At 37.9% G+C, this 26,796-nt stretch overlaps 1 protein-coding gene across 1 annotated transcript; it reads right to left on the reverse strand.

Moving 5' to 3' along the window:
* Positions 1-1,178: 1,178 nt before the first annotated feature.
* Positions 1,179-11,326, reverse strand: LOC148830891 (transmembrane and death domain protein 1-like). The gene is made up of 5 exons (XM_088922404.1): positions 11,248-11,326; positions 8,787-8,966; positions 7,742-7,861; positions 4,463-4,609; positions 1,179-1,603 (listed from the first exon to the last, which is right to left on the reverse strand). The coding sequence occupies exons 1-5, from the start codon at positions 11,324-11,326 to the stop codon at positions 1,179-1,181; spliced, it is 951 nt and encodes a 316-aa protein (XP_088778530.1).
* Positions 11,327-26,796: the final 15,470 nt, after the last annotated feature.

Here is a 26,796-nt window from a genome sequence, read left to right on the forward strand (position 1 = left end):
TAACCACACAGGTTATTCCTCTATTATAATGATTTACTGTATTTTGCTTAATTATTATTATTACCTTTCCATATCCGGAACGACATAGCACATCATAAAAAGTACAGGTTTAGAAAACTTCTACTTGTACCATACAGTCTACATGGATTACACTTGGCCGAAAGAGCTGTTGTTAAGATACACAATGAAAAAGGAGATGAAAGGCTTGTGTGGTATCTGAGTGAAAATAGTTTTTTATAAACTCCAATGTTTGTTGTTTCCAATTTGGAGTAGATTTGTGTCAAGTTGTGAACAGTGGAATATGACTGTTTTTTAGTAGGTTTGAAAGGCTTCAGTTATGATATTAAAATAATATAGAAGTGATGAAGTATATATACTCTATGAAATACTGTATACAACGTTTGTCTGCTTCATTATCTACTTTTATGTTAGTGGTCTGTAAATTATAGAATGTGACAGTAAATGCTTCACTACTTTTTAGTACATAAACGTATAAGAAAAATGATGTTGGATAAAGTTCTGACTTTCAAATAAGTCTTATTATCTTCTCTGACAGCCTCCCATTTTAATTATAATTAACACTTTGCAAGCGATCTGCTAAATGTCTTGTTGCGAATGAGGTTTCCTAATGACGTTCCTTAATTTGCTCTTCTGAGAATAAAGCAATAGCTGAAACTCCTGTGGGGAAATGGTGTTCTGTACACAATGGAAATTAAAATAAACATTTGAATATTCTTCATGTCAGTCATATCCTACAGAATTATTTTCTGCTTTCACATGATGTGCTTGACACCGATTGTGTGTCTTAAAGTTGTTGGGATCTTTCTAATGGATCGTGAATAGTGTTTTTGGAAAATTCGCAAAACACTTCTTAGTAGCTGTTGTAATGTATAATATCACAAATAACATTAACTGCTCGACTGGACAATGGCACTTACAGTACAGAGCAGTGGTACCTTACAGTAGGTACAAATTAGACAGATTAGCTATCTTGGGAAAAAAAAGCTCTCCACGAGCCTTGAGTATTTTAAATGATCTCCCTTGGAATAATAAAATCAGTACAAGACATGACCTTAGACAAGCAGAAAACTGTTAATCAATGTCTTTTATTTCACTGATGTGCCCTATGAAATGGTATTCAGCACATGAGTTTGTTGTTTGATGTTCTGATTTCTTTGTTAACGCTTGAGACGCTGGTTGCCAAGCTTACTGTAACCTGCCTGGCCTGATATCTTTCTTGTGAGAGGTTTGAACCCCTTGAATAACCTGAAAGCTGGGAAGAAGCTGTTGAACCTCCCGGTTGGGTTTCTGCTTTTGAGAGACAGATCGTCTCGAGGCACATGTCTGTCGACTGAACGAGACGGACTGCTGCGGTGATGGCATCGCCTGTGGTGCGTGGACCGCCTGAGGAGCTCCTCAAAGTCTCGCTTAGAGATGTGAATGCTGAAGAGGAGGGTAACGCCCCCGATGAGGAAGGCCCCAGTGAAGCCAAGAAACACCCCAGCGATGAGGGGCCACACCCCCTCCAGGAACCGCCTGCTGTAAGGTGGCAGTTGTTCCCTCTGGATGACGAGATCCAGGTCACTCCAGCTCAACTCGGTTACTGCAAACAGGAAGGATCACCTCTGTTACAGGACGGCCTGCAGCTCACCTCCGTTAAAGTGCTTAATATGCACAGAACTACAGCACACATGTTGGAAACAGATGTTTCAGTGTCTTCAGCCTCTGGTGTTTAAAGCAGTTACTAGGGTAATTTCTACACTTACCAAGCTAATTGAGTCCTACATTAATCCCAGAGGACTGTGGTTACTGGTGTTTTATACATAACATTTTATAATTGTAAATCTGTAAACAGATGGTGACAGAGCTTCTTTGTCCATACCAAGAGCTTTCAAAACAGATAGATGCTGTACCTTCAGTTTTAAAGTATAATAACACAATCTGCAGTCAAGCTGGGGGAGGGGAAGGAGAATATTGTTCAATATTTTTACAAACAGTGACTATCAAAGTATTCACCCCTTTTTTGGACTTTTTTACATTTTGCTGTGTTTCAGTATGAAATCATAATGTATTTAACTGGGAGGTTTTGCCATTGATTGACAGAAAACACTCCAAAAAGTGTCACTCCAGAACACTGACGTTTTTCTATTTAAACCACTGTGGCTTTGACTGTATGTTTTGGGTCATTGTACTATTGGAAGATGAATCTTCTCCCAAGTCCCATGTCTCTTGCAGACTGCAGCAGGTTTTAATCCAGGATCTCTCTGTATATTGCTGCATTCATTTTTCCTTCTATCTTTATGTGTCTTCCAGGTCCTGATGCAGCAAAGCTTCCCCATAGCATGATGCTGCCACCACCATGCTTCACCGTAGGGATGGTGTCCTCAGGATGATGTTCACTGTTACGTTTGTGCCAAACATAGTGCCAAACATAGTGCTTATCATTGAGGCCAAAAAGGTCATATTTGGTCCTATCAGAACATACTGTAGCATCTTCTTCAGCTTGGTCCAAAAGTCTCTCACCTGCCTTCTGGCAAAGTGTAATTGAGATTTGATGTGAGTTTTTGTTACTTTTCCATGAAACCCAAATTTGTGAAGCACCATGGCAATTGTCATATGCACAGTTTCTCCCATCTCAGCGATGGAAGACTGTTATGCCTTTAGAGTTGTCACAGGCCTCTTCCAGAACTTGTCAGGTGGCCTCCCTGACTAGTGCTCTTCTCACCTGCATACTCAGTTTTTGAGGATGCCCGGTTCTTCACAGTTTCACAGTTGTGCCATATTTTCTACATTTTTTAATAATGGACTTTACTGTGTTTTGGGGGATATATGTTTTGGAAATGCTCTTATTCCCTTTCCTTATACAGTAGGTGCTTTGCAATAACCCTATCCCAGATTTACTTTGAAAGTTCCTTCATCTTCATGATATAGTTTTTGTTGGGAGCTGTACTAATCAACTATGGGACCTCCCAGAGATAAGTATATGTGAAACACCCTATTTGCACACAGGTGGACTTCATTCAACAAATTACAGTATGTGACTTCTAAATGCATTTTTTAGCACCAGAGCCTATTTAAGTGTTTCATTGTAAAAGGGGGTAAATCGTTATACAATCACTTAGTTTCTGTTTCATATTTATAATTAATTTAGGGGGATCTGTAGAATTGTATTGTTAATTTATATTATTATAAATATTTATATTATTATAGAGTATATATACATTATAGAGTGTTTTGTGTTGATCAAAAAAAACTAACTAAAAATACATTGTGATTCTATATTTTAACAGTAAAACATTAAAATATCCAAAGGGGGTGTGAATAGTCACTGTACCTGAACAGGCTTCTTTTTTAGGAGTAGCCCAATCAATATGTACTGTACTGTAGATTGAGCAACCAACAAAAACCAATTATAAATGTCCCAACACATTCACAAAATTATTGGAAACATTACAGTCTTTTTTGTAGCAGGTGCACTGATAATTACATTTATTTTTCTGATGAATAATTTGGGATGATCAGTAAGGGGTTACAGCTAGGAACTTGTGTAGCCATTGGACATTTCTGATGCATGCTTCACATTGTGTTGGAGATTTATGGGATTCTGTCCAGTTCTTAATGTAGAGCCTGGACACTAATATGCCTGTTCACTGGTTCACTCGATGCCACAAATTGTCCCAGCTCATCCCACAATCATTCATTGGTGCTCAAGTCTAGGCTTCCATGACATACTGATCACATTTTTATACATTGTCCTACTGAAATGTTTCAGTAGTTGGCTGCGTCAGCATGCGTAGGCTGAAAAGGAACAAGTAAAGGTTTATTCCATTCTGAAAAATGTATTTTAGTATGGAATAAACCTTTACTTGTTCCTTTGCATCCTACTGACATGTTGTCACATCAGGATGAGCTCACAGGAAGGATTTGATCAGTCTACCGTTGTGCAGTCAGATTACTATCAATCATTACACATGACGTTCTGTAGTGTCTAGACTTCTGCCCAAAACATTACACTCGGACATCCCCATCCATCTCAACCATGTGTGGTAGATTCAACATTGACAGTCCATGTTTTCCTGTAATGTCTTTCCAGGGTAGAAATTCCTGGCTGTTAAGACTCAACAGTGTGCTGATTCAGTCCACCATTTGAGTTTCATTAGATCCAACATTACACAGTTTAAATCACCTTTTCATTTGTGCTCAATCTGCTCTCAGTAAGGAGGTGATTTTTTGCGTATGCCATAGCGAATGCAACTGACTGGCAAAAAGATTTAATCAATAGTCAAAATCCATATACACATTTTTCTAACGAAATGATACACTTCATTTGATGCTCACTATACCACAGAAATGATGTATAGGGTTTTGTGTGTTACCTGAATGATCAAACTAGAGTACAAGCATATTCGATATGCAGGCTTCTCTAAAGAAGTTCACAGATCCAGTAAATAACCTCTCTTACAGTCCCTGGCTGCGCGGTGGCTGTCTGTGGTGTGGTCAGTCGCTGGCTCGATCAGGGATGAGTGCATAGCCTCCACATGCTTGTGATAGTCTTCCACATACTTCTTTAAGCTCAGGCTCTTGTCCTGATTAATGTTTTTCCCCATTTCTAGAAACATACAGAGGTTTTCATTTTTGGCATGTCACGCTTACAAAGTATTGCAAATAAATATAGTAAGTATCATTACTAGCATGGGTTTCAGATAGCTTTTCTAAAATAATGAAGATTTAATAAATATACACCTGAACTAAATGCTTTGCTCCAATACAGCTTTTTACAGTTTCTAGAATATTTATTCAATACCAATGGAAAAGAGTGTTTGTGAAACATTATCAAGAGTATAACTACATCTCTCATTATTGCTAATCTTAAATACTACACAAAGAATAGCTATAGGACTCCAATCAGTCTGACCCAGAGACTCAGAAGAATGAACATGATCTTATCTGAGCAGCTGGCAGTTACAATGGCCAGGTAGTTTTAAAAAAATGACTATACAATTCCTGGAAAGTAGGTAAACCAACCCTTTTGCGTGATGGTATCAGGAAAATGTGGACTCCAGTATAGTATAAATTTTTAAAGGACATAACTATAACACAGTCCAGTCCCCGGTTAGTTATCTGCACTATTAATTGCATGGATATAGATGCTTATTTGTGTAGCTTCAGATGAAATAGGAGCACTCTGATTGCCTGCCATGTGTTGAACTGATTGGAAGATGTGTGCGTGCTGTGGCGCTTGTCTCTTCACTCCTCTGCCTCTCTGTTTAAATTGTGCTGAGCACAGAACAGATGGTTTGTGCAGAATTTGGTGTCAACTGTTCCGAATCCACTGGCAGCTAATTTACACCTCTTCCTGTCTGTGAAGAAAAGCAACCAGGGGGATTCGTCAGTACTGCAGCAGAACCAGATTGTGCTCAGAATAGTGCTGCAGTAACTGAAGGTGGAATCAGCCTAAAATCTGGGATTAAAATTGCTGCTGTTAGCCTGTGCCCCAAAAAATCTCACGATAACCAATTACTGACATGTATCAATTCTGTCTTTTTAAGCTAAATTCTAGTAACAGAATGTGTTATGAAAAAATTGGATGTCTTTCTAATACTTAAAAGTAATTTCTTTGTAGTTCCATAATAGGGTCTTCACTATTTAGACTAGATGTATTATTAGGACAATCAGGAAGCATGATTATATTTCCATCTTTAAATTGATGATACGCAGATGTATGTGCACACTAATCGTTATAGTGAAGCAGCTGTTTCGTGCTTGCTACTGTAAATTATGAAATTGTGGATGCATCTGATGTGTTTATAATTCAGTTGTAATAAGGTAATGCTTATTTTTCCATTCAAAATAGAATACTATCATGAACAGAATGGGAACTTAGTGGTATACAGTTCATACAGGACCATATGTCTTTTCCAGAACGAAAAAATAAATTGAACCAGCACTGAAACTTTAAACTACCTTCAAATTAGAAATCATTTACCATACTGTATGTCATAGCTTTGATTTAAACTATTTTGACAGGTTTAGACAATTGATAACATACTTTGTGATTCCCAAATTAAGTCTAAGCTTAGAGGCAAATTATATAAAAGTTCCAAAAATCTTATTATAAATATTCTCTTCTGAAAAGCATAGGGATTCAATGGAATGAAGATCTGGGTGGAAGTAATATACAACAGAAGAATCATGGAATAAATGTGTAGATATAACATGATATTGCTACTGTTAATTCAATATATGTCACTATTGTAGTCCCTCCTCCTTAAGGGCGCTCCGGCTCTTCCTTGTTTGCCTCATTCCCCGCACCTGTTCCTTGTTCTAGCCTCCTTCCAGCTTCCCTTAAAAGCCAGGCGCTGACGTTAATCCGGGCTCTGCATCTGATTTTCATATCGTGCGTGCCTGGGACCTGGTTGCGCTTGGCTCCGTTATGTTTTTAAATTTCTGTTCCTGTTCCCTTTGCCGGTTCCGACCCGGTTCCCGATTTTAATCTTTAGTTTTGGATGGATCACCTGGCCATGGACTTTTGCTTGTGTTTTTGGAATTCGCCTACGGACTGATTACTTTTGGATTGTTTGCCTCGGCCACACCTCCCCCGTGCACCAGCGCACTTTGGACACGCCCCCCTGTTTTCATCCCCGTATTCCTGCATGACTTTCCCCCAGTGTTTCCTCACTTCTTCGGATTGTGTTGTCCGCATAGGGTCCGGAAAGAACTGTTCGTTACAATATAAAAGTAACATGAGTATTACACTAGGATAAAAGTAATACATTGATATTAAAACTTTAGATATGTATTAAAGTAAAAGGAAAAGTGATTCATGGATTTATTCCTTTTGGGAGTCCTGAAAAGTTAATGCAAATTAGAGAGCTGGCTCTGATATGTAATATTTAACCCCACCACTCTGCCTATTACAAGCTACATTGCATGATCATTCTTTGAGATACCCATTAGGTTGGATTGTGGTATACTCCGTTACAATTTTAAAGTAACTCCTGTTGAAATATTGGGAATCAACTTTAGTACCTAGTTTGCAAGATTTGAAATCTTTTTTATTGTATTATTTAAGAATTGAGAAAAGCTGGGCAGTGGAAAGATGTAGAACTATATAGTTTCAAAGAATATGGGGAAGATGGCAAACCTAAGATGAAGTTTGATGGGTATAGATTAGAATAGGAGGTAGAGTAAGTCAATAACTACATTATAAGTGTTGTGATTTATTGTACTATGTAAGAAGTCGTCATTTTTATTCTGTTTTTTGTTTATTTAGTGATGTCTTGCTATATTTCCATGAATATGTGAATGTTATTTGTTGAATTATTTGAAAATAATAAGGTTCTAAGAGAAAAATGGTCATTTTGCTATTTTTTCTGCATGAGCTACATAAATTGACCCCTGAGAGTCTGGCCATTGATGGTATTTAACCTTAAAACATGGGGCAATGATTTTCCATAACTTAACTTCTGAGTTTCAAGTGTACAATGATATTACTACATAATTTTTTCAACTTAGAAACACTGGTCACTGCAAAACAGTTGCTCCTGTGTACCATACTGTGCTTTTTAGCCTGTTCATTACAGCATCAAGAACAGATTGGTATGCACTGCACTAATTCTCATACAAAAGGTATGTGAATACAAATGGCAGAGGAGATGCTTTGACAGTGCAACCTGGATTTCCCTGGCTATCCACTTTGTCAAAATGAAGTATTCAAAACAGAACATGGAACAAGTCTGACCTAAAGATATGTCAGTCCTGCTGATACGCTGCAGAGCTCTAGATAAGCGGTCATAGTACATCTGGTCTCCATGAGTCACCAGCCATTCTGTCAAGATGGTCTTACACTCCTCCTCTGTCCCTGCACACAGAGTAGTGTCAGACAGCAATCTGAAACACTTGGTGGCTATACAAGGCAATAAAAAACATGATTTATCTTGCATTCCTTGTGATTTGTGTTTTTGTGCATCTTCAAAGACTATGCCCTTAAATATGTGAAGTAATTAAAGAAACAAGACTGTAAAGAATATTGATATGTTGACCTGGTATTTTAGGAAAGAACAGAAGATTTAAAAATGATATTAGTGTGTTATAACCAATATTTTTAATTAGTAAGGAGTTTCTAATTACTTTGACTTAAAGAGCTGTTCTAATTATGCTCTATAGATGTGACTCCTGGGCTTCTGTGATGCACCTATTTGTAGAGATGTTTTCAAAGAGGGACCTGAAGAACCCAAAGGGATTCTTTTGAGCTTTTCAGCAGTAATTGTAGTTTCTCAGAGCTGGGCACTGGCTTGGGGACTTATACCATAATGTGAGGTGTGATACTTCAACATTTGCAAGCCCAAATGAATTTTTATTAATTTCTGCACATACTATAGATGTATCAGTTAAAAAGAATGTCTTATTGTTCTGAAAGATATAATCACTGTTAACTCTTTCAGGTATCATACAGCATGGTACTGTAGGTTTGACTGTACACATCATGTGCTGAGACTTGTAAAAAGATGATAAGGCTTGTCAGTTTGTCTTTAAACATCTGATAAACTGAATAAGTGCCTCGGGGTCCCCTAAAGTGCACATTTACTGAGCCTCTAAAGTCCCATGTTTTACTGTATATATGAACCAGATTAAATAGCACAGTGAATGTATAATACTGTTCTAGCTGAATTTTTTTACCTGACAAAATTAACAAATTGAAAAACATTAACAGAGAGAACTGGACTTGGAAAACCTCCAACAATAACAAGCATTTGTACTATAAAAAAAACAAGACTGATCCATACTGATGTCTCTCCGGACTCGATCTGGGATGCCCAGGTCATTCTTCTCCAGGGAAAGCCTGTCTATTTCCTGGAGGATATTCTCCTCGGGGGTGGTTAGCATAGAGTGAAGGTCCTGGCATTCACGGGGGGTCAGCAGCTCAGCAATCCGCTCCATCTGGTGTACCCCAATATCGTCCGCCACTGAGGGGAGTAGGGTGAAGGTGTTACTGCTCCCAGCAGAAAGAAGGTCTTCAATTGTTCAATCAGTCATTAAAAACCTACTGGGGTGATTCTAAAGCTTTCTTTTCCAGATGAAACAATGTTCAGATTTTCTGAAGGTAATAACAATTATAGACCATTTCAAGCTGAATATTAGGAGAATTCAAGACTTTATAAAGCATGCATCAAAGAGGGACACAGATGATTTTCATGATGTTGGAAAAAGGGATTGGAAATTGGAACCACACACAGCAGTAGTTGTTGAGGGTGGTGGAGCAGTGTGAAAGAAATTGTGCCCATTGTGGAAAGTTTATCATGGGCAAAGGATGCTACTATGATGATGCAAAGAATCTGTAATAAAGATTTTCAAGTTTGTAATGGATTGACTGGAGCCCTGACTAGCTCTGCTGGTAGAGTATGAGACTCATAATCTCAGGGTAGTGGGTTTGTGTCCCACGTCGGGCGCCAGGTTCTCTAATAACCCAGACTGGGCAGCAGCAGTATGGGGTGGTTTTGGCAGTGGAGGATCACATTTCTGTGACAACGGGAACAATACTCGCACTGTCCGTGCGGAAGAAAGGCCTGGCAATCTACTTCCGTATCTTGCCATGAAAACTCTATGGTGATGGTGGAACTATCCATAGGGATGTCATGAGTCGACATCAACTCGACAGCACTCATCCCATCCCCCATCGAATGGATTGGCTAAAATCATGCTTCATTTTTAGTGATTCTAGTGTTCTTTTGGACTAACTCTCCAACTATTTCTCCACCAAACACTCTCAGCCAATTGTTCCCCAGTATTTCACATGGGCCAATGAGTGCACATTTAAACACAATGCTCCTCCCACTAATTCATGTCCATCCAGTTAGAGCACATTTAAACACAATTCTCCTCCCACTACTTCATGTCCATCCAGTTACAGCACATTTAAACACAATTCTCCTCCCACTACTTCATGTCCACCCAGTTACAGCACATTTAAACACAATGCTCCTCCCACTAGCTCACATCCATCCAGTTACAGCACATTTAAGCATACTGCTCCTCCCACTACTTCATGTCCATCCAGTTACACATTCACACTTTTCATATTTAACATGAAGCATGAGGTCTGTAACTCCAACAAAGCAAAAGACTCTCATTCACTCCTGATAAGGATATTACAGGTAAAACAAAATGTATTAATAAGAATGTTTACATCAGACAGGGACTTATTTTTTATGTAAACACGTACAGGTATGTGTGTCAGTTTTGATAGTCTTGTGCTTTTCCATTATCCACACACCTTAAACTGCCAGCAATGAAGTATGTTATATAAAGTACCACTATATTACCATAACACAATACTGTGCAAAGATTAATATAAACATCTCTCTGTACAAGTCTAACTAGAGAAATGTCCACATGAAAGCATTTATGTTTAGTTTGGGGGAAATATTAGTTGGATTTTATTTGAACACCAAGGAAGTGGAGTAAAAAGGGGATTTGAAGTCATCCTGTCAGTGAAAAAAGGATATGCTCAAAAGATTTAAAATCTGAAATAAGGAAACCATAGTTGATATGAGAACAATGTATCTGTTCCTGCTGTGCCATGCATTTGTGGTCGGGCTTACATGCAGAGATGTGAGTCTTTACTAACGGCATGCTCAGCATATCAGGACTATTACCTCTCATTTTTGCACAACAGACTTGGAAAGATTAATTGCTGCAACATAAATGTGAGAAAGGAGGTTTCAGGATTGACAATTCTTCCTGTATAACAATATCCTTCTGTGAATGTCTGCTGATACTGTAGAAGGTTGCTAACTAGATATAATTAAGGTACTGTACAGCAATGTTACGCTGAGATGAAAGAATAACCAGACTAAAAACATTTAGAATTTGCTGAGATATCATGTCTCCTTTTTTGGTGTTAATGTTTGGTATAGCATGTTTTTTCAAGTTGTCTTTTGTGTACTGTATGTGTGGTGTTCTAATTTTGTGCATAGAAACACACTCATATATTAAAACTTTAGTACTGTAAAACAAGTCAGACGTTCACAGATCAAAGGGGATGGAAAATTAGCTAATTACAACAAATAAGAGAAAACAATCTGTTTCCAAGACTCTTCATTTCCTTAAGTGCTAGTTACTGTAGCTCTGTCGTTTCAGACACTCATATGACAGATAACTACCCAAGGAGAACACTTGGCTTCAGACTGAACACAGTGAATACACTACTGTCCTCTGTGACAGCGGTGATTGGATTTAGTTTCTCACCCTTGTCTTCTCCAAGGCAGAGGCTGAACACAAGAACAAGCACGGACAGTTGCTCTACTTTCATACTGCCTGGAAGCATATCAAAAGGTTGTTGAGGAGCATGCTGAGAAATTGTTTAATTTTAAAAATACAAAAAGAGAAATCTAGAACTTTCAGCCATACAACTCCATGCTGACATCACCAGAGTACACAGGTGTATGTAGAGGGGTGTATTAGGAAGGTGTATTTAATCTAATTGCTGTTATATTTAAATGGTGAGTTACAGTAGGTCACAAAGTTACAATGTCTTGAATGTATGATTTTGCAGTGTATCCTTTTCCTCTTTAATTTTCAGATTCTTTGTACCATTGTTTACTCTCTACCCTCAAATTCTGTTAAAATATTTTAGAGTTGAATTTGTTTTGGTTTGTTATGTTTAAAAATTAACCCACCTATTATAGCTCTGGGATCTTAATTTAGCTGACCAAGGCCCTTGAAGAATGTGTGACTGTTGTGAGAAACTTATCAGTGTACAGAGTTTGCATTTTACAGAGTGAATTTAAACTAAAAGACTTAAAGGCTAAAAACTTAAAGATACCTTACCACCTTTCACATTTTCACCTAATAAATACCCCCATTATACCAAAACACAATACTTAAAACATACCTAAATCATCACAAAAATGTTCCTTTCATATATTTTCCTTAAATATATAGTTATATGTATAGGAACAAATAATAGGTTTATTCAGCCGTGGAGCCTTTTTCAGGTGTAAGAAAGACAGGGCAGTACGCCCTGGTTATATGTATAGTTACCTTTAAAACACCAGTCATACAGAAGGGATGAGGAGACCTGCTTCCCTCCAGTCCAGAAGAGGGCACTGTGAAAACAGACCAGAGGCCGTGCAGTAGCTGTTTCCCAGATTTTAAAATTGGCTCTGACTTTGAATGAGGTTTTGACCATTAAGCAGGTATGTGACCTAACAAAGAGTGACTGTAGTCACCAAACATTTCAAACTTTTAAAATTTATCGATTGTGTTTCTCCTTTTTTTGCTTCCTACCATAATATATCCATCAAACAAAAAGGTAAGTTTATTTCCTTTGGTTTAGAGGCCTGCAACAGCCTACAGGCTGTGGGCCCCATCGAAGATGAGAATGTATTGCTACAGTATCTCTCTACTTAGCTCTCCAAAAGCCTTAGTAAACTTATTTCTGGACATTGCTGAAAAGTACATCCATGCCCAAACAAAATACTAGCCTGACTGTAGTGCTAGACAGCCTAACCTCAGTAGAATTAGGTGTTCTGTTGAGTCTTGGGATGCCTCATAAGAATGAACTGTGGCATGGCATACCACGGAGAGAGAGAGGTTAAAAGTCTAACGGTAAAACCATGAGCAATCTGAACATGTAAAATTCTAACCTTTCATAAGGGGTATTGCCAAACTTGGAAGCTGCACTTGAGTTATCAGAGAGAGAGCCTTGCCACTTTTGTCAGGCATTTTTGTTTTCCTCGCATTGGAACATTTTTTGAAGAGAAAAAATGCCTGCACGCCTACAGTATATGTTATGCACTTTGGAAGCTCTGGGATGCAGAGCTCCAATATGTAAATTCTAGGAGTTATTATTATTTTTATTAATTAAATTCTTTGTTAGAAGCTGTACTGCAGAATGTACAGGGACCTAAGGACCTAACATAGGCACGTAAGAGCGATGAACCTAGATTATACAGTGAGAGTATTAAGGACACTCTTAGAGGTCAACAGCCTCTGTCTTTTCTAGTGTGTTTCTATCCACTTTGTCTATCAGCCTGTTGATATTTGCTTTATCTACTTTATCTGTCTCACCATCCTCCTATCCGCCTGTCTGACAAATTGTTTGTAGACATTTAAAGATTGTCATGTTTTTCTGTATTTTTTACTTTCAGGATTTAGTTTGCTGTGCAGCTGCTTATTGTGCAGCTGAAAAATGATCACGTGTCATCTAGTCCCTTCATAGCAGCTTGTGTTTCAGGGCCTTAGGGATGTTTGGTGATGGTGTCATGACTTTTTGATTGGATATCAGTCATGTGGTTTTAGCAGGTGTTGAAAAGTGAAGAAATGCTCCCTGAAGATGATATTACATTCATTTATTAGTGCATTCAATAATATATATTTTTTTAAGTCTTGAATAGTTTTATGGTAAAAGGGGTTTCTTTGTAATTTGATCTTAAAGCATTTTGGAAAACCTAATTAAATATTGTGGTCTATTGGATACTTATAGTATATAACACCAATCATTGAATGTAAAAAAAAATCAAGCTTGTTTGCTTTACTTATTGAAATGTCCTTGAAACTTTTTAGAGGTCTTTTTATTCGCATGCAATAGTCTGGGCTTTGATGTATAGTAAGCCAAATTAAATAAATAAATCTGTAGTGGTGTTTATTTTATTTTTGCATTGTTATTACATTGGTGTTAATATAGTTTACCACGCATCTCTGCACCACAGTAAGCAGATTCAGCAGGTGACTAAGATTTCATTGCCTGGGGTAGCAGAAGGATTGATGAGTGTGGCATGCCTCTTTTGATTGAGTGCTGGTGATGTAATGCAAAAGGTGAGACTGCAGAGACTGGAGAAGAAACCGGGGGATGTTGTTTGAATGCCTTAAACAGTCTGGATACCTGCCAGACCTTAAGAATGACTGGTGCCCTGTAACTGTGCTTATGTTCCACTTTGGTTCTGTTTCAAAAGGAGAGGAACCTGGGGGAGAGATCACTGCATGGATCATAGGATTAACTGAACCTAGATCATTCAGTGGGCAATGGGCACTGGCATAATGAGTTTGAATGAGACATTGGGCTACAGTGAAATTCGTCTGGTGATCTCAACCCAGCTGTTGGTGGAGAAATAATGCATTACACTCCCTCTTTAATCTGAGTTCAGTTCATGTAATTGGAGCAGAAAAGAAACAATTGTGGTATTGACTTTTTTCTCTAGCCGCCTCACTGACATCACTCTAATTAATACAAGACAGGAAAATAGAAAATCTTGACATAAATGGCCTTTTGTAGCTTAATTTAGCTTTTTTAAAAAGTACTGGAATCATTATGGAATTCTTGTCTTTTTTAATAGACTCTGCTCCTCCTATAACATTTACGATACTGTAAATATAAATTACACTTTACAACTTTTCATTTGACTGACATAGAGATTTCCTACCTCTTAAAGCATAGTCGGCTGTGCAGTTAGAATGACAAACAATAAGCATGTTCCCTTTCCTGCTATGATTAAAACTCAGTGTCCATTTTGCATTTTAATCGTCTCCCTACGAGTGAGAAGGCTTGCAACTGTGCTTTTATTAGAAATATCCACTGGTGGAGCAGTTCCAAATAGAATGAGGATCATATCCATCATCTTTGTGTTAATTGCACTAAAAGACTATACACCATATCATTACCCCACTAGTGTATTAACAAAATGTATGGCATCTGGCAGCACAGAATTAGTGCCCTTGTATAACATTACATTGCATATGAAGGGCTGTCATTCCATTGTCATTTAAATGCCTTCTGAAGCCCCCTTTTCATTTTATGCAAATTGAAGCAGGAGTGTGTGATTATGGTGTCAGGGGAAAGTTACCCAACTACAGGCATAACCTGAGGCCAAAATCTGGTGTTTTGCTTTATGCTTTATGCTTTGTGGTTTTTAATTTGTATCCACAAATTTCTGCAGGAGAAACTGGATGGAAACAAAAGACAAAAGATCCACAGCTGGGCTTTATTGTACAGGTGGTTGCAGAACTTGTGCTTTGTAAACAGATTTACATATCCATGTAGAAACCTTTAGCTTTTGATCTGGCTGTCATACATGTACTGTATGTCTATTCTTTTTGGACTCTGGACGTGACTGACGGAGCACAGGCATTTTCTTTACAATTTTTGTTTATAATATATGAAGAGAATATAACTTTTTTTTGTTTAAAAACAACAAAGCAAGTACTGTCTTCAGGGCAGCTGGTTTTTGGTCTGCGTTTCTTAGGTAGTTTCGTTTGCTTCAATACATTAAGAGCGTCTTGATACATTTTAAAGAAAATGTGCTTTTTGTGTCTGGAATGATGCTTGTGTTTGTTTCGAATTTTAAAAGTCAAAATACTTGTTAATATGAAATTATCAAAAGTCATTACTTTAGAGGAGGGTTTTGTGGGCTGCATATCACTGAGCTTTGTCTGGGGGGGTCGGTGTGAAGAGGCTGGTGGGAGTTGGAAGGCGTTTCTTCTTTGCTGTGGGTCCCCAGCATTGCTTTTCTGTAGTATCTTCCTGACGAGTGAGCTCCATGTCTCTTACACTTCACACCACTGAAATCTGATTGGTTAAAGACACAGACTCCGGTGGAATGAAGGATAGAATTCATGGACATTTCTGAGGAGAAAGTTCTCTGGCTGTCTTGCTCTGGTTACAGAATCGGAATCAAAAACACAGAATCGGAGTTAAAAGAGTAAAAAAAAACAGCACTGACACAAACTCGGGATCATCAATGAAAAGCGGATGTCTTTTTTTTATTGAGAGCCAGGTTTCCCTCCGTAGAAACTTTTTTTTAACATCTCAGTAACACACCCTTGCTTGTTCTAGGTTCTACTAAGGAAAAAAGGCCTTTTTTTTTAAAGAAGCTACAGATTTCTGTATCCGGAATCTAAATGAGGAGGGAGCGCCCGGCTGCCTCTCAGTGAGCAAGAGCCGACACGCTCCGGCTCATCCCTCGCGGCACCTGTGGGCACGTCCGGAATACCTCCACTTCCAGACAAGTCTGAACGAGCTTCCCTCCTCCATCAACATCTGAGGTTTCCTTGGAAAAATAAGCCCCATCCCCCTAACCCTCCTCACACACCTACACATTGCATCGCAAGTTTGCAGACTTGTGCAACCAAGACAAAATGTTGCATAATTTTATTTCAGATTTGACTACGTATTTTAGGACGAGATTTCTTTTAAAGATTTGGGATTTTTTTGAGGAAAAGAACTTTAAAACAGCCCCTTTTATTCAATATTTGTACTATACTTTATTTCAAAGAGTGTTTCTGGTACAGTATATTTACTTTGATGTTACTTTTAAAGTTTTTTCCCCTTAAGATTTGTTTTCTTTTGATTTTTTTTCCTGATGTAATACCTCTATTGTGATATTTTTAATGAGTTTTCTGCACACATAACAGTCTGTCAGTGCTAAGCTGCTCTATATTTCAGATTGTGATCTTGCATTTTAAATAAAAAACGCCTATAGACTTCTCTGCAGCTTTTTGGATTTGTAATGTTCAAAGAAAGCAAATTTGCTTTAATCAAGTTTGTGAACTATGGCAAGAAAATTAATGCCTCTGTCTCGGTAATTGCAGGCATTTCTGCATCTGGACTTTTTTACACAAAAAGCTCAACTAAGGCACCTGAAAATAGAACTGAGAAAAATCTATATAGTTGATTCCCTGTGGTCTTTCTAGTATGGCTATATTGTGCTGTAAATATAGCTGCCTTCTAACACATGTGACAAAAATACCACTGTATGGTTTCACTTAATTCTCTCTCCCATTTTCAAATCTTTACTCACCTTTTCATCTTTATTCTACTCACCTCTTTCCCAGCGTTTGATCCATTCTCCAAATTGTGGCAGAAACTTCTGACATCATCACAGGGTTTAAAAAAATAGTACAGACACACGTAAAGAAACACTATGGTAAAAATCCTAAACTGCCTCAATTTTTTTTCAAGAACGAAAAAAATACTTTTGTCCAGGTGGATACTGAGGTGGATTTTACTCAGCTAAGAGGCAAAAGGCAATGAAATCATGTTTTCCTTTCTTAAAAAGAATAAAGAAATCGAAATTGTTCAGCACGAGAAAGAAGGGCACAAATAAGACCAAAGAAGGAAGGGACAGCAGAGGAGCTGAAGAAACAAAGAGCTATTCTTTAACTTCTCTCTGTCTAGTCTTTATCTACTTACCTTCCCCAGGTAATGTCAGTTTAGCTGCCTGCATGGACCAATGGCATACAGGTCTCAGAATGAGCCCCACCCCTCTGTGTCAAAAGCAGGGTCCACACCCTTTGGGGCGTGTTATCTAGAGCCGAAATCTCAGCAAGGACACAATCCCAGGCAGCTCCATCCATGATTATTTTATATTTACTTTATATCCAGACAGCTTTGGGTGTGCTGTTAAACTCGCACCAGTTTCCCTTTTATTTCTGCCCCATACCTTCCCTTTAATTTGTATCTCATTGGTCTTTCTTTTTTACCCTCTGCCATGGTTCAATCTTCTTTTTGATTTAGTGAGGAACGGTCACTGGCCATTTTCCCAATGGGCCGTAGAAATCAGCAGCCCTCACTGTACGGACGAAGGTAAATCTCTATTAAGGTCCACAAATACAGTAATGGAGACAAGAACCTTCCCATGTGCATCTCATTATGGCCAGTTGTACCAAGCTGTGCAGTACAAGTCACTAAGCCCTGTATCAGAAGGAGTAAGAAAGCTTTATGTAATATAAGAGGTTAGTATATATTTCTAGTATTTGAGGTTTATGTTTATTATGTAGCTGAGAGTGAAAGCTGAACAAATGTCACACTGCAGCAAAAGCTTTGTATCCCTTGGTTTCCTGTTGCAGTCAGAAAGACACCACAAAAAAAAGGAGGCATTAGACAAGAGAAGTGCCCCCAGTCTCTAGTCCACTAAGAGGGAGATATATTTCCGAAAAGAATTCCGTCTGAAGACAAAAGGGGCAGGGAATGGCTGATGAGATGAAGGAATTCCAGGGCTCCTTACATGTTCACTCTCAGGAATGCCTTTTAAAGGACAGATTCGTAGATAAAAGACTCTTAGGTGCTTGGGATACTTTTACACAGACTGAAACCGATTTGGTAAATGCCTGTGCCCCTCCCCCAAATCCCTAGAATTAAAAGGAATTGGGAATAGGATTTTAAAGGGGCTTGAATTTTTCCTAATAATGAAATGGCTCAAAGAGAGAGTACCTTAACATGGCAGCTAGGTAAGGATCTATGTTTCTAAAGCTGTTGTGCTCAGCTGCACCACAGAGTGCAACAATTAAAGGGAAAGCAAATAAGTAAACAAAACCACAAACAATTAAGAAACACAAGAAGATAAATGGATCTTTGATATTTAAACAAATGGCCTACTACCCTTGAATCTAAATTGTAGCTTTTGTTTTATCAAAATAGATGTATTTAAGATCTTCTGAAAAGCAGGCATTAAAAAATTAAGGAAAACCAAATGTGTTGCAATTAAATGCAATAAAACTGTATGAAGCAAAGAGGAAGCTAGCAGAGCTGTATAAGAAGGTAAAGACTTCTTAAAGATCCAGGATTTGACCAAGACGTGATTCAGTACAGGGGTGGTTACACTTCACATTAGAGCCTCACATCCTCATCAGGATTTTATCATGTTTAATTTACCCATGTATATTGCTTGATTACATGGTAATTCTGTTCTCAGTTTAAATGTTTCATGTAATGTCTTTTGGAGAAACTGCTTTACATTTTTAGAGCTGGTTCAGGGGGGGTTCTGTCGTCTTTCTCTGTCTTTGTATTGCGAGTTGTTAATTCCAGTTCTAAAATTCTTCTCTTATTGAGCACATTTCAATAAGGGTAATGTGTAACCAAACAATGATGTATTGATCGTACTGAAATGTTTCCATTCTATTAAGATGTGCCAAACACTAAGATAAATAGAGTAGGGTAGTACAGTACATACTGTATATTGTATTCATGATTATGCACAGTGGATTTGTTTCTTAAAGGTGAAACAATTATCACAATACAGACCTTGAGTTAAGGCCTTAAACATCTATGGATTGATCTCTACTTAGATTTAGAGGACATGTATGAGCCTTAGCATCTATTTTGCTGTGCTCTTACTCTGCAAACAAGCATTTAACTTCAGTCCACTGTACACATGGCCACTCAGCCATAGGCTTCACTGGCTATTAACAACCAAGCTGCTGATGGCTTAGTCTAAGTGTTCTGATTAAACTACCAAACCCTCTGTCACTAATCCCCAGGCTGACAGTTCTGGACCTGTGTGGAGTTCTAGCATTTCCCATTCATAGACTGAGAAGGTATAAAACAACAGGTAGCTGGAAACAAGACCTTTGGCAGCATAATGAGTAAAAACATCACATGCTTTCAGAACGTGATCTGTCACTTAAGGTGGAACAGATTAGAATGAGGACTTTGAAAATTATAAAATACTTTAGACAAATTTCATAAACATTATTTCATATAGCAGCTAAACACAAATTCTTAAAATGCTGTTATTTTAGTCCCTTTTTTGCACACTATGGAGTGCAGTGTTATAGCCTACCCTACATATTACTTATTTGGCTGACACTAATTTTTCTTATCCAAACTAGCTTACATTTGCTGCACTTTGCAATTTACATGAATTACTTTGCATTGGGATACAGATGCAGTTTGTCGACTGCAATTTGGAACTAAAGCCATACCGTTAGTATTGCTCCACACAGCTACTTTGCTGTGCTGTTAATAATACTGTAGCTCGGATCTGTCTCTGAAGAAGGAGGTTTTGTATTCTGTTCAAAGAAGGAAGTGCTAATTAACTATGTCTTCTTGTGAAAGTGATCAAGTAGATCAGACTCTGGCAGAGACATGATAAAAAGTCAAGATCTATTCAGTTTCACACTTAAGTAAATGCTGAATTATTGTGAGAAAGTACTGAAAATCTCCCTGAAAGAAATTACTCATTGGCTGGTTTAGTGTAATGTACTGACTCATGGCTGGAGAAGTGGATTTCAACACCATCCTCCCAAAAGCAGTACTGGGAGAACAGTCCCTGTCTTGACATGTTGCTTCAGGAATGCATTCAGTGCATGGTTTGAATTGCGGAACAACACTGCCTTTTAAAGTTTTTTTATGTAAGTTTAACATGAAGCCTAAGGTTGCTCATTCTACTGTCTTACTTCTGGGGATATTAGCTAGTTACTCTGTTAGTACAAGTACCTATGTCTCAAGCAAAATGTTCCTTCCGTCTTGGTGAAACATTTTTTCTTTATTAAGAACTCCTTGAATGGTTGACAACAACCAAATTTGTTTAAACAATTTAGCACGAATCACAGTAGTTCAAAGCAATGTACTCATTGCTTTCTTTGTAATCACTTGCAACATAGATAAACATCTCAATTGTAGGAAAAGTCATACCGTGAAATATTTTTTAACAAACGTTTATTGATTCAGATTTGTCAAAGCAAAACATCAAATACAAAACAGAACACATACAAGAAACAAAACTCATGCTTTAAAGAGAAAAGACTGAGATATCTTTGAGTGTTTCTTTACTTTACAGTTGTTTCAGATGATACAGTTTTGATTCATTTTCAGTTTGGATTATCAATGTCCCCTCTCAGCTTTTCCCACAAAACTGTACCTTGAGCATTGACCAGAATTTCGTATGTCCATTTGCTTCTAAAAAAAGAACAATCCACATTAATAAAAATATTATCTCCATTTCAGTTTAAATTCTATTTAGTTTTATTGTCCACTAAAAGTGGACATTTGTCTTAGGTTTCCCCCATTACAAGTAACACAATTTATTAAAAAACAAAACATACAGTACAGTACAGTTCAGTTCAGTTCATCAACAAACAAAAGAAGAGCAAGACACTGGACAAGAAAAAGCATACATTCACGGATGAAATCAAACTGATCATAATGCAGATATCTGCTATAAGTGCTAAAAGATAAAAGAGCAATTAATTTGCACCGAGATCACTTGTGCATCCTTGTGCCCTTTTACTTGTATTTTTTCTATAAAAATGGCTTTGCTAAAGAAGCAGTAACACTTTTAACAGAACCTATTTAATGACATCACTTGAAAAATCTCCCTTTGTTTTTGTGATGTCATCTGCCACACCTGGGTTGAACCAGGGAAAGGAGAGGAGGAAAGTACACAAACTTTAAACATACTTTGCCTCCTGCTACTGTACATCCTAAAATTTATTGTCCCAAAGATTGGACCCCAGACCCCCCATCCGTGGTGTATACTACATGGTTGGACTGGGTATGAGGGGAGGGTGCTGGGTATTATGAACTGGGCTGCTGTTGTCAGGTGGTCTCCCCCTCCCCCCCACCCCCCCTTCGCCTCTGCGCTGATGGGAATCCGACGGCCTCATTGCTCGTGTCTGTTCAGACTCGTCTGCCCTGGAATGTACCAAATTGCTAATGCAGTTTTATGTTCAAGTAAATTGACATTGAAGAGTGCCATCATTTTACACAATAAATATTTCATTCCCATTTGAATGCAGATTTGTGATGCCTGTTTTAGCATATAAATGGCCCTTTCCCTCACTTTGAGAATGAGAAGGACATGTCGTGAATATGAGATTTGTGTTTGGATTATATGCCTATTCTTGACTAGCACTGTGAAGAACACACCCTAGGATTACAAATGTGTCAAAGCTCACCTCACCACATTGAGCAATCTATAAACTCGTTTTCTTGCTGCAAAACTGTAAATAACTACTCTTCAATAATTTGTCTGTGGAAATTGAAGTAACTTTAATTCTTGGGTATACCATATATTATTATACAGTACAAGTATGTATAAAAGTATAGCCAGTCCTGTTTCAGTTATTTTATAGTGCACTACAGCTGTGAATTTTGCTTTAATGATTAAAAGGTATACCCTGCCGGCACTTTTTCGTACTTTTTCACACTTCATTTTTAGAGTGCTGTATTTCGTGGTGTGCACTCTTCTCGAAACGCTTTACAATTGAGGCTGCTAAAGCAGATGACAGAAGAACAATAGTATGGTTAGACAGTCTTAAATTAAACAGGTGTTTAATTCAAAATTCATTCAGTTAATCAACATAGATCTGGGATCCAAATCAAAAGATAGTGTGGTGTGTTTCTTTGAGTTGTGCTCCATACTAGGGAGCTGGAGTTTGTGATGGGAGAGTCAGTTTTGATTTTGGTGTGCAAAAGGCATATCTCTAAACGTATAAAAGTGTGGTGATTAAAAAAAATCCTTAAAACAACAGAACACGCATGTTCTGCTGAGAAAGGGTGATGGGATGGTTAGGTATTGCGTGTTGGAGAAAAGCCGATACTGACCCATAGCATTTTTCTCAGGATTTGATTGAAAAAAAAAACAACTGAATACTATTCATTGTTCTAGCCAAGGACACACCCAGAAATTTGTGGAAACCTGTGTTTTTCCTCATTTTTCATGGAAGGAGCCCTGTAATTAAATGATTTATTATAGAATGACAAGATGAATCCACCCTTTGCCATGCTAAAAAGTGCTTACATATTCAAAAGAAACGTAGACCTTGCAAATGCAAGAACCTCTTGAAGTGATCAACAAAATGACCAGCTTCAGCAGGTGCTGTAACATTTTATCGAATGGATATGATGAATGTAAATTAACTCTGGCTAGCATTTGTGCTCAACAGGGGCTTTACTTTCAATGTTTATTGTCAATGGCAATACAAGACTTACTTCTGCGACATGCACTTTGCACTAGTTTTTAGAAGTGGTCTACTCGTATTCTATCCAATGCTTCCTAAGGAATGCCTTGAAAATCCTGACCAAACATATGTGATGTGCATAGATCTCTAAGCCCTAGATGCCACACAACAGTGTTCAGTGCAGCTCAAGTCTGCTGAGGAGTTTCATTCTCATCTTGTTAGAAAGCTGTTCTTACACGAGCAACAGTGGATATTTCTGTGCATCATGCTTAGTCATCAATGATCAATTAATCAAAGTGATAGCCTAAATGGACGGCATGTTGGCGCAGTGGTTAGCATTGCAGCAGTGCTGCGCTGGGGTCCTGGGATCAATTCTTGGGGTGCTATCTGCTTGGAGTTTGCATGTTCTCCCCGTGATCGAGTGGTTTCCCTCCAGGTGCTCTGGTTTCCTTTCACAGTCTAAAGATAGACTGATAAGTTAATGGGCTTCTGGGACAACGAACCCTAGTGTGAGTGCGTGCATGTATGTGTGTGCCCTGCAATGGGCTGGCGTCCCATCCAGGGTGTATCCTGTCTCTCTTCCTGGGATGGGCCCTGGTTCCCCTGGGGCATTCTACTGGATAAAGCACACTTTATTACTCAAATATACTTTTCAACATTTTTGTTGTTTGCATTTTCACCAGTCCTTCACTGGTAGAAGGTATTTGGAATGTCTGAATCAAGATTTGATTGCAAAAGTCTTTTGTATGCTTAAGTGGAGCAATACCATCATTTTTCTAGAGTCCTGCCATTTTACAGCCATAACTGTGGGGAATAAAAACAATTTTTTGAACAAGTTGCCCTTTCCTTGCAAGTCTGGTAGGAAAATACTGGAACTAAAGATATTGACTAGATGAAGACTGATTATTTAAAGAATATAGGTACCATATGAAAGGTGTGCATACGTGTGAAAGAAAGCCTCAATATCCCCACCCCCAGAAAATGTCTTCCCTCCCTGAATTGGCCTGAGCTTGTTCTTTGCAGTTTCTTGTGTTTTATGAAGCTTTCGTCACAAGTGTCTACAGAAAGGCGTACTGAACATCCAGCTGCCCAAGGCTTCTTGGAATTCACCCTGCATTTACCTGGACGTGACTGTGCATGTTTCCAGCTGAGCCATTCCTCTTTCTTCACTCATTCTTGGTAAACCTCTAGCACAGACAGAATGCACTTTTTTGATTTTGGGTGCCCACTGGCAGTTTCTCCAATTTTATATTCATATTGGAATGTTTTTTTTGTTTTTATGATTCATTCTCTCATTATTGCTCGCCCTCCTTCTCCCCATAATTACTGTATACCGAGTCCAAAACCTGACTGTATACAGAATGAGGGCTTTACCTATACATGTTCATAAAGGAATGGTGTTGTTGTGTTGTCTTGATGTAAATAAATTAAATTCAATCAATAAAAAGATTAGAACTTTCAGACCTTTGGCCTCACACACATACTGACATTAATTCTGAATAAGTAACTCAAGACTGACAGAGCAGAATAAGAGATTGGGTTGGGTGCCTACGGGCATGTTAAAATCTTGATTCCTAAGGTGGGGCCTTCTGTTTGAAGTTTGACACTGTGCTATAAAGACACTAGAATTTTTAAGTAGGATTTAATTTTAAAGAGGTCTTTGAAACTCCTATGCAAAATCAAACAAGCTGAGACAAGCTTGTATGAAATCTAACAGTACCTGGTGTTCCACCCTCGTTTATTCTACCAGGTGCCTTTGCTTTGGAGACCAAGCACAACATACTCAATTGCTTTTTCTGTCTTGAAAATTACCGTATCCTAAAAACTGCTTCTTAGTACTGGATGATTTGGGAATTCAAACTAAGAGCATTTAATGGATTTTTAAATGCACATATATTTTTATCACCCCATGTATATATATATGTTTTTAATAAACATACAAGTGAAAAAAATATTTTTTACTGCTTTTAGGAATGTGGAATCTAAACCACCAGTACCGAACGAAGCTTTGCCATTTACTGTTCTATGGTTATCTATGGTAAATATATAGGAATGGCGGATGAATTTAAAGTTTACTTTAATTTGTAACATGGTGCTATAAGAAAATATAGAACTCACTGTACAGCTTATGTTTGACATAGATTAGTATCCACTAATGAATAAGAAATCAGTTTTTATTGACGAAGTTGTATCACTAATCAAAAACATCCGAATTCTTGCTTTTAAGCTTTCTCTTGTTCTTTAAGTATGGATTATTACAGCCATGATCTGTTTAACACTCACATCTTCATGTTTAGCTCTGAAGAACTGTATGCCATTTCAGTATGCCTTGTCTATAGACATTTCAATAAATAGGAAAGATAATGTTTTTCTAAGCAACATAGAGTTAAGAGAAGGATTGTCAGTTGTGGCTTGCACTGTCTCATAAATTAGCTTAAAGATAAACAGAATGAATATTAATTATAGTTAGTGCATTCAACAAAAATACATTCATTTATATCCATTTCATACTCCACACCATTGAAAGAAAATAACACTAAACCCACCAAACATTATACATGTTTCACATATTCTAATAAAAGCATTTCATTTGACCTTCATTTAAGCTGAATTGAAATGACAATGTTATAGTGGCTTAGAAAAAAAATGTTATTGCTGTTTTTCATGTGCTTGATGTTGTAATTTTTATGTGTGGGTGTCAATTTATCTTTATTGTAACCATGCAATGACACAGTCAAGAGCATATTTTGAAACTTGTTTGATTACAAACCCAGAGTGATCTTGGATGAGTGCATCTTGATGACTTTTAAATCTATGTAAATGAATGCAAACAGATGTTTATTTTGAGTAATATGCTGCAATTAGAATGTGATGGCTCATGACGGGGGAAAAGGAGTGTGCATGTTGCTCTAGTGATATAAGGAATACTGTTCTTTTGCTGGTATCCATGAATGCAAGTGGTCAAAAGTTACGAAAATAAGTGCAGAAAGAGTGGGTGAATAAAAGAGTCTGTTCTGATAAGAGTCAACACTACACCGGTTTGGTTTCTAAAGACTAAAGAAAAACCTTTCCATGTTGTCAGTGTAACACTTTTATTTTATCATTTTCACCGAGTTCGTTTTTTTATAAAAAAAACACTCCTATCAGAGAAAACCCTGTTTCCCCCTCACCTCTTAAAATCTCAGAAAAAAATTGAGAAATCGTTCCTTCCTATAACAAGCCGACATGAACACACACGCCCGTCAGACAGTGAGCGAGAGTAAGGAAGCCCAAAGAGAAATTCCACGGGGGCTGAGGTGCTGTGCCCGAGCATTGTGCTTTTGGCTCTACGCTCGTTAAAGAACACACACAGAAAAATGCCGCGATCTGTTCAGACTTGCACGGGACATCGTCTGCACAACCAACGCCTGAGCGCGGTGAGAACTGCAGAAAAGTGCACTTCCTTACCTGAACTCTTGCACGAAAGGAGAGATGGAATCAAACTTGCTCGACTGAACCTCGACTGGGTTGCAAATTGTTTTGGAGTGGAGCTGATTTTAATTTTCCAATGAGGGTTCTTATTAATAAATGTAGGCTGCTGAAACCTAAGCAGCAACCTACAGTATCCTATTACACATGACAAGCTATTATTGGTACATGATGCTGTATTATTTATTTTAGAAGGCTTTGCTCTATTAAACGATTTTAAAAGAAATATCTTCTAATGCCAGGAGGAGTTAGTTTGCAGCCAGCTGATTGTGTTTTCCTATCAGCCTCCCGTCATGAGAACTGTAAAAGCAATAAGCAGACTCTCATATTGTGCCTTTCACAGAAAGGTTTCCCAAAACTTAGTTTCGAGACAGATGGAAGATTCCGTAAATCTGCCGAAACACATTATCAATGCAATGCTGTTTTAGCCCCTAATTACAACTTGTGCAATGCTGAGTGTTAGCATTAACGTGTTAGAACACATGATTCTCCGTTTCTTGTAAAGCTATAATAAATAACGTGTATTATTGCTTATGATGTGTTTTTGCTGTAAGAAATACAGTACGTGCTCATAGCGTTGCAAGTAGAAAGGTAAAATGGACCTGCATACAAGACGTGCAGATTTGTATTTTTTAGTCAGGTTTGGCATGT

This window comes from Atractosteus spatula, chromosome 7 (assembly GCF_055471065.1).
Source record: "Atractosteus spatula isolate fAtrSpa1 chromosome 7, fAtrSpa1.hap1, whole genome shotgun sequence".
In the NCBI taxonomy this organism is placed as follows: domain Eukaryota; kingdom Metazoa; phylum Chordata; class Actinopteri; order Semionotiformes; family Lepisosteidae; genus Atractosteus; species Atractosteus spatula.

Bases quoted from the DNA above. Each gene is read 5' to 3' on its own strand.
- LOC148830891 (XM_088922404.1), bottom strand. From the start codon at position 11,326: ATGCTTCCAGGCAGTATGAAAGTAGAGCAACTGTCCGTGCTTGTTCTT. The intron at 7,862-8,786 runs GTATGGATCAGT...CTCTGTGTGCAG, and splicing joins TCGAGTCCGGAGAGACATCA to GGACAGAGGAGGAGTGTAAG. The intron at 4,610-7,741 runs GTCAGACTTGTT...GTATGTTTCTAG, and splicing joins CAGGACTGACATATCTTTAG to AAATGGGGAAAAACATTAAT.